This window comes from Podarcis gaigeae (assembly GCF_964106915.1).
Source record: "Podarcis gaigeae genome assembly, chromosome: 1".
Taxonomy (NCBI): domain Eukaryota; kingdom Metazoa; phylum Chordata; class Lepidosauria; order Squamata; family Lacertidae; genus Podarcis; species Podarcis gaigeae.
In genome coordinates this window covers 7550675-7568833 of record NC_139678.1, presented here as the reverse complement: position 1 = coordinate 7568833, position 18159 = coordinate 7550675, and the positions used below count along the sequence as shown (strand labels likewise).

Sequence of the window (18159 nt, the reverse complement as noted above, 5' to 3'; positions counted from 1 at the left end):
ATGGAGGGCACAAGGAGAAGGGGATGACAGAGGACGAGATGGTTGGACGGTGTTCTCGAAGCTGCAAACATGAGTCTGACCAAACTGCGGGAGCCAGTGGAAGATAGGAGTGCCTGGCGTGCTCTGGTCCATGGGGTCACAAAGAGTTGGACACAACTAAACGACTAAGCAACAACAACAAAGCTTTTGGACAAATAATTGATACTCAAATATAAACAGTAATTGGAAAATTTTTTAGTGCAAGTTGGTCACTCAAAATAGTCTTCCAGCACATACATCATGTCAAATACATACACAGGCCTGTGGTACAGATTAAAACATTTGTTTTGAAGTAACAATGTGTTACATATTTTCATCATCTGATTCATCTTCTTCTTTCAGAGATTCCTGTAGAAATAAAGAGAAAAGATCAGGTCCTACTGCTTCCGTGCTAACAGACAGCATCCCACATGTTACACATACACCAGGAATCTAGCTGTGCGCACAATTTGTGGAATTAAATAGCTGACATTTTATACCTACTTTACATAAAAGCACACAAATTCTACAGCAGCCTGCATCATCACTTCTCCACTTAAAGGTGACTGGTATTTTAAGATTTATGGACCAGATTATCTTTTGTAAACCAAAATTACTTAAGAGGAATTGGAAGACATGTTTTCCTCCCAGGAATGTAAGCAGAAGGTCCCCATTTCAATCCCTGGCACTTCCAGGCAGGGCTGGGACCATTCCCCACCTGAAATCTGGACAGCTACTGCCAGCTAGACTAGACTACTGAGCAAGATGTACCAATGTATGATGTCTAATGCAGCTTCCTATGTACAACAGACAGTGAAATTCCAGCACTTACCTTAGCATATTTCTCTGCTTCTTCCTTAATGTCTTTTGGGACAATTTCATGTTTTCCCTTGGTTACTATGAATTAAAGAGGAAATTTTTATTTTTTTAGAATGCAAACCTATCTTCTAAGTTTGAAGCAAAGGCAACGTCATATACAAATGTGCCACAAACTAATTTTGTCGTACTGTTTTCTGAAAAACAGTATGGGCTATAGTCATACAGTAGACTCATTAAAACCAGCAGACTTAATTTACGGCTTCTGATTCCAATGGATCTACTCCTGAGCAGACTTGTTGTATACAGCCATGGTATTTAGATTATGTACCCCCATACAAGGGCACATGTCTTCAAAGTCAAGGGTGGGGAACCAGAGACCCGAAAGATGTTGTTGGCCTCCAACAACCCCTGCCAATAGTCAGGGATGATGTGAGTTGGAGTCTGGCAGCATCTGGAGGGACGCAGGTTCTTTGTTTTAGATATGCTGTTAATTAAGGATAAATCACAGCAAGTTACAAAATTAACTATTTTCATAAAGCAGCAAACAGTAATGAAGGAAGAGGAGATTTGAACGATACATTACTTTCTCCAACCCAACTGAGTTCAAGTTCAAAGGCTTTGTCTTTTACTTCATCATGGACTATGTAGATTCTAGAAAAAATAAACACAGAAAAAGTAGTTATTCCAAGTATCTATCAAGAAGTATAGTAGGAACCCACTTACAGCTTTGGGACGGGAAGAGCTCAATAGTAAACTGTTTTTACATACATTTAGAAGAGAGCATATACTCAGAAACATGCACATCACAATTTCAGGACTCCTAAAAATCACATGAAAACTCTGGCTCCTCTGTTACTTACTGGAGATAAAATGCTTCTAAAAGGGTCCTCTTTCAGAATTATTTGGCATGATTTAATTTGATGTTAGTGTTTAATGAAAGCTGCACACAATTCCATCATTTCCTGCCTCTTCATTCCTCCCTTTGTACAAGCAGTAAAATAAGCCAGGATTCAGCACTTGAAACATAGCTTCCCATGGCTTGTAAACAAGTCAGGATTAGATGGGAGCTTTCAGCAAGGGAGGAGTGAAGCTGAATGCAAAACACTCACGCAATAAGCCAGGATTTTTGGTTTAGCATTACTCGTGAAATCAATCACCTATCAAAAGTTGAATCCATCCTCCAAATAAAAAGTTCACTCAAAATTTCAACATCTAAATAATTCATCCCTTAGCTATGTAGACTTTCACACAAAAATATGAAATTATGAGTATCAAATAGGGTCATAATATGGATGTAAAGTCCTTTTTATCTTAACTGCTAGACCACAGCCCATCATCCAAAGACAATTCAATGTAAGAACTGCCCCAGTGAATCAACCCAAACCAACATTGTAAGAAACTTACATTTTTGCAACTTCTTTAACGACATCACGGCAAGTCATATCTTTCATCTGTGGATATACAAATACAGTGAGCATTTTAATCACATACTATTGTGTTTACTTTGTTCTCAAATAAAGCTCACAAACCCAATGCACTATAGTTAAGTGTGAAATAAATTCTATCTAGATTCTCAGGAAGCTCATTTCTGCACCAATCTAATTCCTGAAGAACCAAGATTATATCTATACACATCCTCTTGGAAAGCTCTTGGAAGGTCAAGTTTGAACTGGTGACAGCAGTCCAGTATTTTACTGAGAAGGCAACACTTCTAGATACCTGGATTAATAAACCCAGAAAATTCCTGCCCTGTGGAAAAAATGTTTCAGAGACACCTGGGATGTTTGTTTAAAAGCACTGTTTAGAAGCATTTGTTTGTTTAGAAGCACAAGGCAATGCCTTACCTGGAGCTTTTCAATCTCTGTCTTTGCAGCTTGTCTTGCTTTTCCAATGGCACATCCCCAATAACCCTGTAAATGCAACAGGAACAACTTTAAACCAAACAATATCTGTAATTATTGCAAATGTTTTACATAGTGTTGTAACGTCACAAACAAATGCATGCATGTGCCTTATCAAACAGCAGACGAAGTTCATACCGTGTCAGTCCCATTCCAGAGACCTGCACAAGTATACTGAACATCTGGTGATCTTCTGGACTAGGGATCAGTAAGCAGCCCAATACCAACCGCCAGCTGCTCCCCGCTGCCCCAATCACTTTAAACTAAAGGACTTCAGTGGATGAGCAAGAGTCATGCAACTGCCTATCTACTAACTGTTCCCCACCTATGAAGATTTAACTCACGTATGAAACGCCTGATGGGTCTATCATGTATAGCTGAGCACCTTCATCATCACCATCATAGGAACCCAACATGAAGCTGGAAATGTAAAAGATTTTGTTGAAGAAGAACTGCCAGACAGAGAATAAATGACAAAAGGTCTGCAATCCTACAAACACTTAATGGGAAGTATCACTTTGCTCAATGAGGCCTACTTCCAAGTAAGCAATTTGGGACGGTTTCACTCAAATCAGCTGAACAAGCCATAGCCCATGACTAACACAGAGCCGTTTCTATTGGGATGGGAAACTTCTGTACTTGCCACCCTATTTTGTAATGTACCATTGGGTTCATATTTAACTACTATAACTTGCCTACCATAGGCATCACCTTGCCAAATGGTAAATATAGTTCTGCCACACTTCTCTTCACTCAGATAACACTTACTGGAAAAGCCCTGTTCGTGGCGGAACAGCACAAATAAATATCTTCCCAAATTATTACATGTGGACTATGTCAAGTTGAGAATGGTTGCCTAAGAACGTGGGGTGTTCTTAAGGTATGTTTTGCTGACCTATAGATACTTGTTAAGATTCCCAATATTTTTTTAGCTTCTAGCATACCCATAATTTTAATAGAAAGGTTAGAATGCCCAATATTTGTTATTCCAAATCAGAAATTGTAAGGGCAACCCTTTTTATTCAGCTGATTTAAATAAGGTATGCATATACTTCTAGGTCACATAGGATTTAACCTATTCTTACTAGTGAATTGTGGGTATATTGGGTTGGACTTGGATCCAGAATTGCATGGAGTGGAATTCTGCTAACTGGATGCTACCTTGGGCAGAGGAAAGGCAGGCATTTTCTGAAAATTCCTCTCACCATGCAGTCCCTCAATGCCTCCAAAAGTTCGCTCTGGAAGGTTGGCAAGCCCTCAAAAAAATGTGATAGAAGAAACTGGGCAGAAATCATTTTTAAAGCCGTAAAAAAAAAAACCCCGCTCTTCAGAGACTTTCAGAGATGCTTCAAAAGAGGAGCAGTTTCAGTTGGATCCAATACACACAAACAGAAAGAGTGGAATAGCAGGTCTGGATCCAGGCCATTGAATATTCTTAGTAATACTGATAGGAAAGAATTGGGATAAAACACACTGCGACACATTTTGAATATAATCCAACAGAACCCAGAGGACGCACCTTTTTGAAAGCAGAACTTAATTATTTCCCCTTGAGGAAGGGCTCTGTCAAAACATGCCTGGCTAAACTCTCCATCTAGCACCAGGTTGTGTTTTTTCCTGCCTTCCTCCTTGCCCCTCCCCTTTTGGCTGATGCCTTCCTTTTCTTTTTCACTCTTAAGCAGTCTTGGTGGATTGTTTAAGAGGTTGTGTTAAGTAAGCAATCAATCCAGATTTCCAAGTTCAAGCAGCAAGAGTGCATTCCTTAGATCTGGAGATCTTGCCTTCAGAAACTTGCAAGAATCCAGCAGAGCATCTTCACTTGATTATTACCCTTGTTTGTGCATTTAGTGCTCAGAGATGAAGGCTTTTAAATATATTTTTCTCATATACAAACACATTTTAAGTTACTATCTGGTCTGAACTCTGGTTGGCAAGTGTTTTGTGAATTGCAGTATAAATGAATAAAAGCTCTTACCTGCAACCAAAAGGTCTGACAGCACTGTACAGAGTATAGGCGTGTACATACATAGCCACTCTGTCTGCAAGGTGCTGTTAGGGAGGAGGGAAGAAAGAAGAATAGTAAGAGCACTGGAAATATTTTTAATAAGTTTCCTGCAAAGCATCTGAAGCATGCTATGTTTTTCATAAGTTGCATACGGATAGAAGCAAAAAGAAACAAAGCTCCTTACTTTCAATGGAATATTATAACCATAGTTGGATCTGAAGTTAGAAGCTTCTTCCCTTGCTATGTCAGCCAATGAACGGGCATCAGCCAGGAGTCCTGCGACTGCCTGAAATAAACATCAGCCATCTTACAACAAAAATCAAAACAGAAATTTGAGTCAACACTCCCCGTGTATCTCTCTGGCATTATCCTTTACAACAGACACATGATTGCCAGGCACATGTTTCCAGAACTGGTCAAACTAGCATTTCCACCCCTGCAAGTTGACGCCTCCAGCTTTCCTTCCTGGTTACAAGCTAAATGTTACCACTGGCTTATCCAAGAGGCCATTTGACAGGGGGATAAGCCTCAGCACCTGCTAAACGGCAATGAATGCTCAAAGATACTGAGAACCAACTCACCATTCCAACATGTCGATCGACATTAAAGAGGCGTTTGTTGGATCCTTCTTCATACAGCTTGGACAGAACTAATTTTTCGACTCCAAAGACCACACCATCTTTACACCGTATCCCAATTGCTGTACTGAAAAAAAAGTTACGATACAGTAATCAGTTAAAAGTATTTCCTGCTAGGACTTTTCAGTCACATTTTCAATCAGAAGGTGTTCAAGGAAAAACAGGTTAACAGTTCTTTAAGAAACATCAATAAAAACCAACCTAATTAATTTAAAAAACAAACCACATGACTAATCTACAATAAACGGTATCTGCAACTGATGAAAACTACACCAGTTCAGGAAAGGCCTGCACACGACGCTTATAAGAGAACCACAAGGTATATTATATGGCTTTGGAACTGAAATATTATGGTTTTAGTATTTATTCAAATTTTCATCTTTTTAGGACAGTACTGGATCAAGATAAAAAGCTACTATCAAATACAGTAGAGAAAACATACACATGTACTGTAGGAGGAATTCAACATCAAGCTAAGACAATTGTTCTGTTAGGTCACACACGATGACTTTCCAGTCGGAACACCCAACCCTCTCATTACCCCCCCCCCCACTGTTCTGGGGGTTCCAACAACTCCCACAGAGCTAACAGGGTGGGGGCACAAGCAGAGGAAAGAGGGAAAGCCTGGTTAAACAAGTTGAAGTCCTGGAGCAGAACTTCCACTGATGGGACACATTACTTGAATCCTATTCATTTTGACAGAACTTCAACTTAGTACTGTATAGCACTAACATTTTGAACCACCAATGCAGCATGTGTTAGCTTGCCTACTATGTGCAACCTCACTGCACTCTTTTAAAAAAGCTTCCTCCTTATGGCATGAAAATATTGCCTAAATGAAACAATACATTTCAAAGACATTGATTTTCTAAGAAAATCATATGTGTATACACTGATTTCAACAATATCCAAACTTTTTAAAGCTAAAGTTTTACGCCATCATGCAACTTTTTAAAAAATCATCGAACCAAATGAATTTTATAGCTGTCAGCTGCAGTCCTAGGCACACTTCAATGTGAGTAAGTATCTCTGAGGAAACATGCACGGACTGGGCTTTAGATGAAAGTAGGTTCGACTGAAATTAGTTTGACTAGCTGCTATCACATCATGTATCTGCCAAGGTGGAACAATGAAAAAGCAGCAATCCTGTTCCTACAGAGGTTCAGAGCAAAATATTGGTTGATTTTAATGAAAACAGAGGCTTCATATTGTGACTTACCTCTGAATAAAAATGCATGATGGCAGGCTGTAAGGCTAAAACCCAACTTCACTTATTGATGTCACTTCCAAATGGGGCTTACTCCCAAGTAAGCAAGGTACAAGAAGGAGTTCACAGAATTCAAGAGGTCAGAACACATACAAATAAAAGCAGGTCAAGGTAGGTAAAGGACCACTGGATGGTGTGGTCCAGTTAAAGGTGACTATGGGGGACACAGGTGGCACTGTGGTCAAAACCACTGAGCCTCTTGGGTAAATAAAAGGACCTGCTATTCTGTGGAGAAACCCATACTTTGCATGCAGAAACAGGTAGCAGCATTTAATAGAAAATATATTTGTCTGACGCTATACAACCAGGAGTGGGGAAGTCTACATGGCTAGTGGGCTGGATCCTTAAGTACTGCACGCCCCGTAGATCAACTTTGACCTATGAATCACATGTCAGAGTAATGTCAGATGACAACTTCAGAGGTGCTCAGTGTAATTGCCAATCAGCTGCTGCAGCAAGCCCTTCTGAATTTCATTTGTGGGTGCAGTTAAGGTTCAAAATGTGTTGCGAACAAAGCAGGGCTTGCACAAATAGCACTAATTTTCAGCCAATTATTGCCCTGGGTCTGTGTTCTTACCTGCTTATCCCCATCATACATGATAGCAGAGGGTCACCATTTGTGGACGACTGTCTCAGAGACCACAGGCCAGGCCTAATTAGGCCTGTGAATTGGAAACTTCCCAACCCACTAAAGAGAATCCACTGCCAGTAAAGGAGGCTATACTGGGGTATGATGCAGTATAAAGGAATTTCATTTGTAAATTCTACTGTTTAGTGTTCTTTTTAACATTAAGTTGTATATCAGGGTTTGGGTCATTTTAAAAAGGGTTTTTTAAAAATAAATAAATAACAGGCCTTACTCTTACCTGCTATTCTCCACAGCTTTCATAGCATATTCTACTTGAAACACTCTGCCATCTGGAGAAAATGTAGATGCCGACAAGTCATACTGCAAAAGAGAAGCATACATTTGTAGCTTTTTTTTTTCAAAGAACAGCAAAAGGCAGTGGAACTGGGATTCCTTAGTCAATTTCACTGCATACCCCACTATATAAATAAGGTGTGCTGCTCTCCTACTATAAAAACAATCTCTAAATTTGCATATTTCTCAAACTATGAATATTTGTTTTATTTAATTTAAACAACATATATACCGCTTAACTGCAATAGATAGAATACAAAATAAAGATCAGTTAAAACTATGTATTTTATGATTCACACATGAAACAAATGCAATAATGGAAGAAATCATTCTGCCCAATAATTGAAAATCTGGGTGCAACGGCCTATAGAAAGCCAACTGCTAATTCCAAGCACATTTACTGAGCATTGAGTCCCACAGAGTTCAAAATTAGGGTTGCAGCTTTAGAGAACTAAGCTCCTATGTAACCAACAATTGCTGGGTCTGACCTTCAGTTTAACATTTGTAGGTTCTCTTACCGTATTTTTTGCCCTATAGGACGCACTTTTCCCCCTCCAAAAATGAAGGGGAAATGTGTGAGCGTCCAATGGGGCGAATGCAGGCTTTCGCTGAAAAGGCTCAGGAGAGCCGCGGTGCCAGCCCCACAGGGTCGGGGGACAGCGGGGAGGCGGAGCACCGCCATCCCGCTGTCTCCTGATGTGGTTTGGAGGCTGACGGCGGGGAGACGCGTGCTTCTCCCCGCTCCCTGCCCCGCAACCTCCGGGGACAGCGGGGAGAAGAGCGCTTCTCCCTGCTGCCAGCCCCACAAGCGCCGGGGGGGGGGGGATAATTTTTTTCCCCTTTATTTCCCCCCCAAAAAACTTGGTGCGTCCTATGGGCCGGTGTGTCCTATGGGGTGAAAAATACGGTATATGGAAAGAGAAAGAAAAAGATGTTTGAAATATATGCATACTGAAGCAAATAAATATTCATTTCTGACATAAAAATAGAATGTATGTTTTGTGTAATTAATTTTTTGTTGTCACACTCATATAAATTAAGAGCAAGCAATAATTATTAAGTGCACATACCATGCACTATTTTCTGAAATTGCAAAGCATATATACACACACACACACACACACACAAACACAAACATACCCTTAGAAGTGGCACAATATATTATTCAAGCAATTCATGACATACTTTGTATATTTAGGAAATATCTGAAAATGCCAATTCAAAAAAAATTATTTAAGTTGTGTCTTCTCATGTTATTGTTTATAAACTAAAGGTAAAGGTACCCCTGCCCGTACGGGCCAGTCTTGACAGACTCTGGGGTTGTGCGCCCATCTCACTCAAGAGGCCAGGGGCCAGCGCTGTCCGGAGACACCTCCGGGTCACGTGGCCAGCGTGACAAAGCTGCATCTGGCGAGCCAGAGCCGCACACGGAAACGCCGTTTACCTTCCCGCTGGTAAGCGGTCCCTATTTATCTACTTGCACCCGGAGGTGCTTTCGAACTGCTAGGTTGGCAGGCGCTGGGACCGAGCAGCGGGAGCGCACCCCGCCGCAGGGATTCGAACCGCCGACCTTTTGATCGGCAAGTCCTAGGCGCTGAGGCTTTAACCCACAGCGCCACCTGCGTCCCGTTTATAAACTACGTTGATTTTATTAAAACAATCCACACTGTACTATAACCAATAGCCTTCCAGAACAGCCAGGGAAGCACAACAATCTGTTCCACAATAACATCTAGTCACACTGGACAGTTTGCATCACCTCATGCTACAAGAAGCCCATCACCACAAAAGTAAGTTCCTGAAGCAAAGTGAAGGTAGGAAAACTTGCAGTGCAATAACACAAGTCTGCATCTGACATTACAGGGAAGAAAAACAGGCAGTATGGGGCTGCTGTTTTCTGCTGCAGCCCAAGTCACATGAAGGCCTAATTTCAGTCTTAAGAGAATTACAGAGGCAATGACTTCAGTTGTCATCTTAGACACTTCACAGTATAGTACAGAAATCAGGCATTTGTTTGGAGGGTGTTTACTCCTCCATTGTTTGAGACCTATCAATTATCGGGTGACAAAATAAATATATTGTCTGTTCACCTGTCTTCAGCAAGCATGATAACAGACCACCAACATTTTACCAACCAGCCTATGCTATAGTTTATGCCACAATGCATACATGAGTAAGGCTGCCTCCTGGGTTTTGATATTTGGAAATAAATGCATTTTGTTTTAATTAATTATATTTATAATATGCATGTATTGTTGCCTTTGTGAGCTCCATTCTCTTTTTCTTATGCGGAGCTAATTTGGTTCTTGGTACCAGGTGTAGAAACTTCATAGTGACTTGGACGAGTCAACAGCTACCTCTCCTGGCCAACCAAGAACTGCAGTGACTTTCTTCCATTTCAACTTTTCATCTTATATGACCATTTCACACATTATACAATGGAAAATCCAGCTCATTATTTCAGGTGTTGGGTGTGGATGTTAATTCATATATTTTTTCTTAGGTTCATAGGCCTCTGGCTGGCCCAGCCTAAAAGCTAATGTACAAGCTTCTCAGAAAGAATTGCAGTGCTAAACATTGAAGTTTGAAGCAGTAGACAAAGTCTGTTCTAATGAAAGCTTGCTTAAAGTTTGACACAGTGGCAGAGTTTGCACATCACACCATGACATAGATTGGTCCTAATGACTTTATAGCTCAATGGGGTGGGGAGGCCAAACAAATCTTAGTGCCAGAGCACATGAAAACACCGTTTACCTTCCCACTGCAGCAGTACATATTTATCTACTTGCACAGATATGCTTTCGAACTGCTAGGTTGGCATGAGCTGGGGCAGAGCAAAGGAGCTCACCAAGAAGCTCAATGGTTTAGACCATTGGTTGTTTGGTTCCTGCTCCTGCCAACCCAGCAGTTCGAAATCACGTCAAAGTGCAAGTAGATAAATAGGTATCGCTCCAGCGGGAAGGTAAACCATGTTTCCATGCGCTGCTCTGGTTCGCCAGAAGCGGCTTAGTCATGCTGCCCACATGACCTGGAAGCTGTACGCCGGCTCCCTTGACCAGTAAAGCGAGATGAGCGCCGCAACCCCAGTGTCATCCGCGACTGGACCTAATGGTCAGGGGTCCCTTTACCTTGGCAAACCAAGGCCCGGGGGCTGGATCCGGCCCAATCGGCTTCTCAGTCCGGCCCGCGGACGGTCCGGGAATCAGTGTATTTTTACATGAGTAGAATGTGTCCTTTTATTTAAAATGCATCTCTGGGTTATTTGTGGGTCCTGTCTGGTGTTTTTACATGAGTATGATGTGTTTTTTTATTTAATATACATCTCTGGAATATTTGTTGGGTATAGGAATTCCTTCTTCTTTTTTCAAAATATAGTCCGGCCCCCCACAAGGTCTGAGGGACAGTGGACCGGCCCCCTGCTGAAAAAGTTTGCTGACCCTTGATTTAAAGGATACACATCTTTTAATCCCGTTCCATGTTTCCCCTCCTCTCCCAGCTTCTCCCCAAAAGGCCTTTTGCTTTCGGTTTCCCCAAAGTGACTCAGCAGCAGTAGCACAAGTGTCTCCCACCCCGCGCGCGTGTGTGACGTCACACGCCTCTCCTCACAGACCCCCTTCCGCGACAGAGTCCGCTGAGGGGAAAGAAGGCCGCCCTTTCTTCCTGCCTCGCCCGCATTCCGAGCCCCCCCGAGCCCCTCAGGGGCTTCGCCCAGAGACAGCGCTCCCCCGCCGCCGCCTGCTGCTGCTTCCCTTTCCCCTCAGGGGACACTCACCCCGGTGCCGATGGAACTCATGGCGGCGGAGAGCCGAAAGCCGAAACAACCGTTTCCTCCGCCTCCTCGCCAGCCGGCCTGCTTGCCTTTCCCCTTCGCCTCCCCAGACCCCCCTCAGGCAGCCACCCGCTCGCGCTTCTCACCCACCGCTCAACAACGCGCCCGCCCATTGGACGGGCAGTCTGCGCTCCTGGCCAATAGCCTTTTACGCTGGTCTTTTGCGGCCGGAGGGCGGAGCCACAGGCGCGTTGCGTGCGCGCTCGCGGAGAGACCGCCGAGTCATTGCAGGAAAGGGCGGAGCGCGCACGCTCGTCAGAATCGGGGGAGAAACAGATGGAGCACGCACGCGTAGCTCAAGTAGACCAACAAACCTTCTGGGAAGCAGCTTTACGCAGTGCCCGGCTAGCTCAGTCGGTAGAGCATGGGACTCTTAATCCCAGGGTCGTGGGTTCGAGCCCCACGTTGGGCGCAGTTCGCTTTTTTTCCCTTTTGCGGTGCCTTGTTAGTTTATCTACAAAAAAATGCATGCAAAATAAAACCCCTTGAGCAAAACGAATCGCTTCTTCTCTCAAGAGTTAAAAGAAGAGTCAAACTGTTGGAATCTCTCTCTCTCTCTCTCTCTCTCTCACACACACACACACACACACACACACACACACACACACACAGTACTCCCTGGGGATTGCATCTATTCACTTCTACAGCTGGGATTCATCCATCCAAGGGTGTACTGTAAATGTACTCGGCTCATTATACCCCGAAACTGATTGCAGAGCACCTTAATCAGTTCACTAGTTATTTCTGCACAATTTTTCAGTTTAGCCTAAAAAATGAGGAAAAGCATGCTTCGTTTTTAAATGACAGGCATTGCAATAGGTGTCCCACCAAGAAAGCTGTTCTTGCTACTGAGAATCTCTCTGATAAAACAGAACTTGACGACTACTCCTACTCCCAGGTAAGCCTACATAGGATTGCCACCTTAAAAGAGAAGCACACGGGGTGAAAGAGATTAAGTAAAATGTGTTTTGAATCAATAACGATTTGAATTTATAGGAATTCATAGGGAGAGAAGGGAAAAGCAACATATATACTTCATGCACACCAAACTGTGCTATAAAGGATGGGTAATGTTCTTCAATATACCTTATTATTTGTATAATCAATGCAACCACACCAAATAGCATAAATGCTGTGTTTCTTCTAGCCCAGGCTTCCTCAACCTCGGCCCTCCAGATGTTTTGAGACTACAATTCCCATCATCCCTGACCACTGGTCCTGCTAGCTAGGGATCATGGGAGTTGTAGGCCAAAAAACACCAGGAGGGCCAAATTTGAGGAAGCCTGTTTTAGCCTCTTGCTACTTTTATTTTTTGTGTCAGTTTCCCCAATAATACAGTTTGCCAAATTCACAGGGTGAAAAAGGTTCCCCACCCTGGTTTAAAATATTTTTGTGGCTGTTTTCCATAGCTCAGAGCATATTATGAATATGAAATGAATGTAATACCCATCGAAACACAGACAAAAATAAAACTAACAAAAACCAAAGCTACAAAACCACAGAACTAATGGTCCATGGAGTAATCTAGTGCCCAGCCTGCCACTCTAAAAAGCCAGTCAAAGCCATAAAGCAAAATATGCCTGGCAGCCCTTTAGAAAGGCAGGTAAGCAAATGGAACTGTATTAATTCCTGCCTGTTGCAAATCACTTGGCTGGACGAAGAGAAGCGGAGCTGGGAATATTTAAAGTGTGACCCCAGCACACACGGATGCTTCCTTTCTGATCCTCCCTGTGGGAACTTTGCACATTCCAGTGGAAGAAAGGTAGAGTTACATTACATCATGGATTGTGATTTTCCAACACACAGAGACAAAATCTCATTCTTCTTGCAAATGCCAAGTTTCTCTGTACAGTGCATTGACAGAAGAGGGAGCTCTTTTCTTTTGAAAGTGGTCAAAACAAAGCAGAAATATGTCTTCAGGGTTAAGGACCCATTGAAAGAGATGAAACAGTGGTGGACAGCTAGGCAGAAGCAGCACATTCTTCTCACAGGGATTGGTGAGTAAACCAAAGGAGCAGCCTTTGGATATGTGCTTTCTTATTAATCATCCAACGAAAAGTGTGACCACTGCAGTGGGAAAATGCAATAGTCATCTATTACACCCAAAACATGCTGTGATGAGCTCCGTATACCTGGAAGACTGGGAAGAACCAGGTTCAAATTTCCCTCTCAACCACAAAGCTCATTGGGTAACCTTGGGCCATTCATTTTTTTTCTCGGCCTAACCTACCTCACAGGATTCTTGTGAAGATAAAATGTGGAGAAAAAGACCACTGTGAGCCACTGGTCCTGAGACCCTTGCAGGAAAGCCAGGATAGAAAGGTGTTAACTATACATTTTCACTCATTTCACCTACATTATTTTCATAGATTTGTAGAGTTGGAAGGGATGTCAAGGGCCATCTACTCCAACCCACTGCAATGCAGGAATCATACATGACAGGTGCCCATCCAATCTCTGCTTAAAAACCTCTGTAGATGACAGAACTTTATAAAACCATGTGTGGTACGGAGAAAGTGGATAAGAAAGATTTTCCTCCTACTTCATGTTAGAGCTCAGGGTCATCCATCCTGGGAGCGACAAGGTGGGGGTTATTGTTTTTGTTGGATACTACATTGTGTATTTTTGTGTTTTTATATTTTAAACTTCCCTGCAAACTTTGGGTAACAGGCAATATAGAAATTAAATCAATATCCGATGGAGCTGAAGGGTGGGGGGTTCAGGACAGACAAAAAGGAAATAAATTATCTGACAAGGGTACAGTTTAAACTATGGCATTTGCAGCCACAGAGGATAAAGTTATCAGAATCAGCAGTGTGAACAGAACAGGGTGCTGGACCAGGTAGGCATTTGGTCTGATCCATCAGTGTTCTCATGTTCTTACCATTGTACGGAATTCATTTATCAATCTTAAAGCATACTGGTGCGTGGAGTGTGTGTTTGTGTGTGTGCTATTAAGAATTATGTTTGTTTCATTCAATTTTCATTACTGTTTGCCAGCTGCCTCAAACCTCTTTGGAGAAATAGGTTAGGATAGAATTTAATAAAAAAAAAAAAAAAAGTAGGGTGGGAGAGGGTAGCTGTTGTACACAGAATCACAGAACTGTAGATTTGGAATGGACCCCAAGAGTCATCTAGTCTAACCCTCTGCAATGCAGGAATCTTTGGCCCAACAACTCTGAGATTAAGACTCTCATGTTCTCATGCCTGAGCCCCACTGGAACTGATTTTACTGGGAAACATGGCATTTGAGGAGGCGACACGAAAGTGTTCTATCTATTCTCTGGACCACATCAACAAGACCAAGTGGAGGCGGGGAGCGTCTTGTCATCTGGGTAGCCCAAGACCTCCATATGCAGCTGCTGGGTGACCTTGGGCCAGTCACACTTCTTTGAAGTCTCTCAGCCCCACTCACCTCACAGAGTGTTTGTTGTGGGGGGAGGAAGGGAAAGGAGATTGTTAGCCGCTTTGAGACTCTTTTGGGTAGTGATAAAGCGGGATATCAAATCCAAACTCTTCTTCTTCTTCTTCCCCCCAGGGTTGCACCCTGGGGAGGCCACTCTGCAGTTTGACTTCATCCCCAGAGACGCACTCCACTGTCTCTCAGGGACAGATGGATGCCAACAATAAAGGCATAGGAGTACATGTGCTAGTCACCTCATAGAATCATCGAATTGTACAGTTGGAAGGGATCCCAAGGGTCATGCACCAAGGTTGCAGGTTCGATTCCCCGTATGGGACAATGGCATATTCCTGCATTGCATGGGGCTGGACTAGATGGTCCTCAAGCCCCCTTCCAACTCTACAGTTCTACGACAGGTAGTTCCAACCTCCAGTGATAGGACGCTGCCTTATCCTGAAACAGACTCAGGGCACAGGAGGCCAGATGTAGCCACCGTCTCAGGAGGCAGATTCCACAGGGGCAGCAGATCCCAGATGCGGATCTCTATCCCCCTCACCCCTTCTTCCCTGGTGGGAAGGCGGGGCACCATTTTGTGGCTTGCCCTGGGGGCGGTTGGCCAAATCATTTGGCCCGTGTACCTCAGTGCTGCCTACACGGACGGGCAGCAGCATCTCTCCCGGGCTCCAGCCACCCAGCGACGAAAGATGCACGTGGGAACCAGCCCCGGGCGACCCGACCTCATCCACGGAGGCTGGATCCAGCAGAAAGAGGCGGGCAGCTGGGGGGGGGGGGGAGGCGGCGCGCTCTGCACGTCCTCAGAGGCACTTTCCCTGACGCGCGGCGCTGCGAAACAGGCGCCCCTGAGGATGTGCAGAGCGCCGTGAGGGCAACCCGAAACCATGAGGGACTACGGGGGTCAAAGTAGCCTCCATCCCCCTCCCCGAGAAACTCGGGCGAGGTTGGATCCGGCGAAAAGAGGCGGTGGCGAGGCGGGCAGCTGGGGACGGGGAGCGAGGAAGGGGCGCGCTCTGCACGTCCTCAGAGGCACGCTTTCCCTTACGCTGCGAAACAGGCGCCCCTGAGGCTGCGCAGAGCGTCGTGAGGCCGACCCGAAACCATGAGGGACTACGGGGGTCAAAGTGCCGCCGCCGCCGCCCCTTTAACGGGCGGGGAGGCGGTGGGCGTCTGCCTGCCTGGATGAAAGGCCGGGCCGACGCCGCGGACGTGCCGGTGCCGCCTCTCCCTCCCTCTCCGCCCCGAAGGCCCGTCGCCGTGTGAGGAGGAGCCGTCGCCGCCTGCTCACGGCTGCCGCCGCCGCCGCTCCGCCTCCTCCTCCTGCTGCTGCCGCCGCCGCCGCCGCCGCCGCTGCCCTTCCTCCTTCCCTCGCTTCCCCTTTCCTGACAAGCCGCCGGCCGGGCTCCTGCTTCCCCCTCAGGTACGTCGCGCTCCGGCTTCTTCTTCCTCCTCCCCGTCCTCCGCCGCCGCCGCCGCCTCTCCTCTCCCTCGGCCCGCGAGGCCGGCGCCTTAGTCAGCAGCCGGGCCCGCCCGGGTGCCTCGGCCTCGGCCCGCTAGGCCGGCGGGCCCTGCGGGGCTCCGTGAGGGGAAAGAGCGGCGGCTTGGCGGGGTCTCCCGGCCGCGCGGATCAGGGGTCGCCTCGTGGAAGAGGAAGGGGGGGGGCTCGGAAGAAGACCCCCACTCACCCACCCACTCCTGTGCAGGCCTCGCGGGGTTATTTGGGGGGGCTCATAAGGGCGGAGAGGGGGAGACGGGCGGCACTTCTGCCGCTCAGGAACAAGGAATAAGGAATGGGGGCTTTGTGGGGGGGGAGAGGGGGAAACCCCCAAAATAATTAAGTGGGAAGTAGTTTCCTCCAGAGTCGGGGAATCCTGTTCTCAGGCTTTCTCCCCCCCCCCTTTTTAATAGGAGGAATATTCCCCCCACCCACAAATGCACCCCCAGAAAACCCCACACTTCTGGTTAGGAAATCGTGCGGAAATGTAAGGAAGGGTTGCTTCCCTTTCTCTAACCTGAGCTGAAGGAATATAGGGAACCCCCCCCCTTAATTGTTTGGCCTTTTTAGTCTGCATAAAACAAACCCCTGACAATCCAAGTTGGGGCGCACCTGGGCTTGAGCTCTCACACCTGGGAGTGTGTCCTGTTGAGCTCAGTGGGACTTGCTTCTGAGTAGGCATTGCTTTGCGCTGGGAGCGGGACAAGAAACCTCTTGCACACTGGCAGGGAAATGCCAGCCTGTCTGTGGGTGTAGCTGAAGGTGTGTCCCTTCCAGGAAATGTTTCTCCTCCAGCCCCATGATAAGAAATCTGGGGTGCTAAACCTGTGGTCCCCAAGGGTATGCGTTAATGTGCTGGATCTTCTCACTGTTACTCCCCTGCCCCTCCGTTCATAAAAGCTAGGGGTCCCTAACTGTGCCTTCAAATCCCTGCTGGTAAAATAGTTTGGGGTGGGGTCTTCTGTTTCATAGAAGGAAGGGTGTTAAAGTTGTAAGAATGCCTTCTGTTGGCCAACAGTGGGAGGCTGAGGCTAATTCAAGACTAAAGGATATGCTCTTACTTGTGTGTTTTAAAATTTATATTTTATTTCACTGATGTCCTGCTTTTCTCCCAAGGAGCTCAAGGTAGAAAACACAGCTGTCCACACACCCCTTTTTATCCTCACAACAAAACTCTGGTTAGACTGAGCGCTTTCAAGCGGCCCAGGGTCACCCAGCAAGCCTCCCACTTTGAACCCTGATCTCCGGTCATCATCCAATACTTTAAACCATCGCTGCACACCAAAGTTCATTTTATCTAAAAGATTCTTTAGGGATAGACTTCCTAGGAATGACCGGGTGAAGAAGATGGCAGTCTTTGGAAGAAAGTCCCGTGGGAATATGGAGGGTGAATTCTGAGTGGCGTGGTGTAATTAATGAGAATCTGATTAGAGTCCAATATCTTGGGGAGATGTGTAGTACAGTATTTATGAGGAGGGATAGACTGAGGTGTGGACTCCTAATTTTTGAAGAGCTCAAGGGAATGGAATTCATGCCTGGCAAGGGGAAGGTGATCCAGTGCTTGCGGCTCTATGCTCCCAGTGCTATGGTTTCTTTGTTGGTCCTGAATGCATTTCTGGTTCACTCCTGGAGTGTTGGAATTTCTCCAGGAGTTCATTGCAGGTTCGTCTAATTATCAGTGCTCCCTCGTGACATTCTCATTGTGGACTTGAAGGACCTTGATGATAGAGTGAGATGTAGACTTTGCATCCAAGACTCGAAGCAGACTTTTCTCTGCCTTGCTTTAACTTATTTACATTTGGATCGAGTTCTCAGAGTGCTGGTTTAAGTTTAAGAAATGAAATGTC

General features: G+C 45.2%; 2 protein-coding genes across 13 annotated transcripts in view; one reads left to right on the top strand and one right to left on the bottom strand.

Annotated features, from left to right (window-relative positions):
• Window positions 1-212: 212 nt before the first annotated feature.
• On the bottom strand, window positions 213-11563 carry PSMA3 (proteasome 20S subunit alpha 3). The gene is made up of 11 exons (XM_083738213.1): window positions 11343-11563; window positions 7515-7597; window positions 5325-5448; window positions 4928-5029; window positions 4714-4787; window positions 3083-3158; window positions 2682-2747; window positions 2242-2288; window positions 1421-1488; window positions 851-915; window positions 213-387 (listed from the first exon to the last, which is right to left on the bottom strand). The coding sequence occupies exons 1-11, from the start codon at window positions 11361-11363 to the stop codon at window positions 343-345; spliced, it is 771 nt and encodes a 256-aa protein (XP_083594339.1). The 5' UTR covers window positions 11364-11563; the 3' UTR covers window positions 213-342.
• Window positions 11564-15553: 3990 nt separating this feature from the next.
• Window positions 15554-18159, top strand: part of KTN1 (kinectin 1) — a 102663-nt gene continuing 100057 nt past the window's right edge. For 4 of the 12 annotated variants that reach the window (XM_083731263.1, XM_083731271.1, XM_083731269.1 and 1 more), the window contains exon 1: window positions 15759-16237. The gene's annotated coding sequence lies outside the window, so the exon portion shown is untranslated. Of the gene's footprint in view, window positions 15724-15758; window positions 16238-18159 lie in introns of those variants that run through there. The other 8 variants (XM_083731261.1, XM_083731267.1, XM_083731259.1 and 5 more) reach the window with 4 other exon arrangements.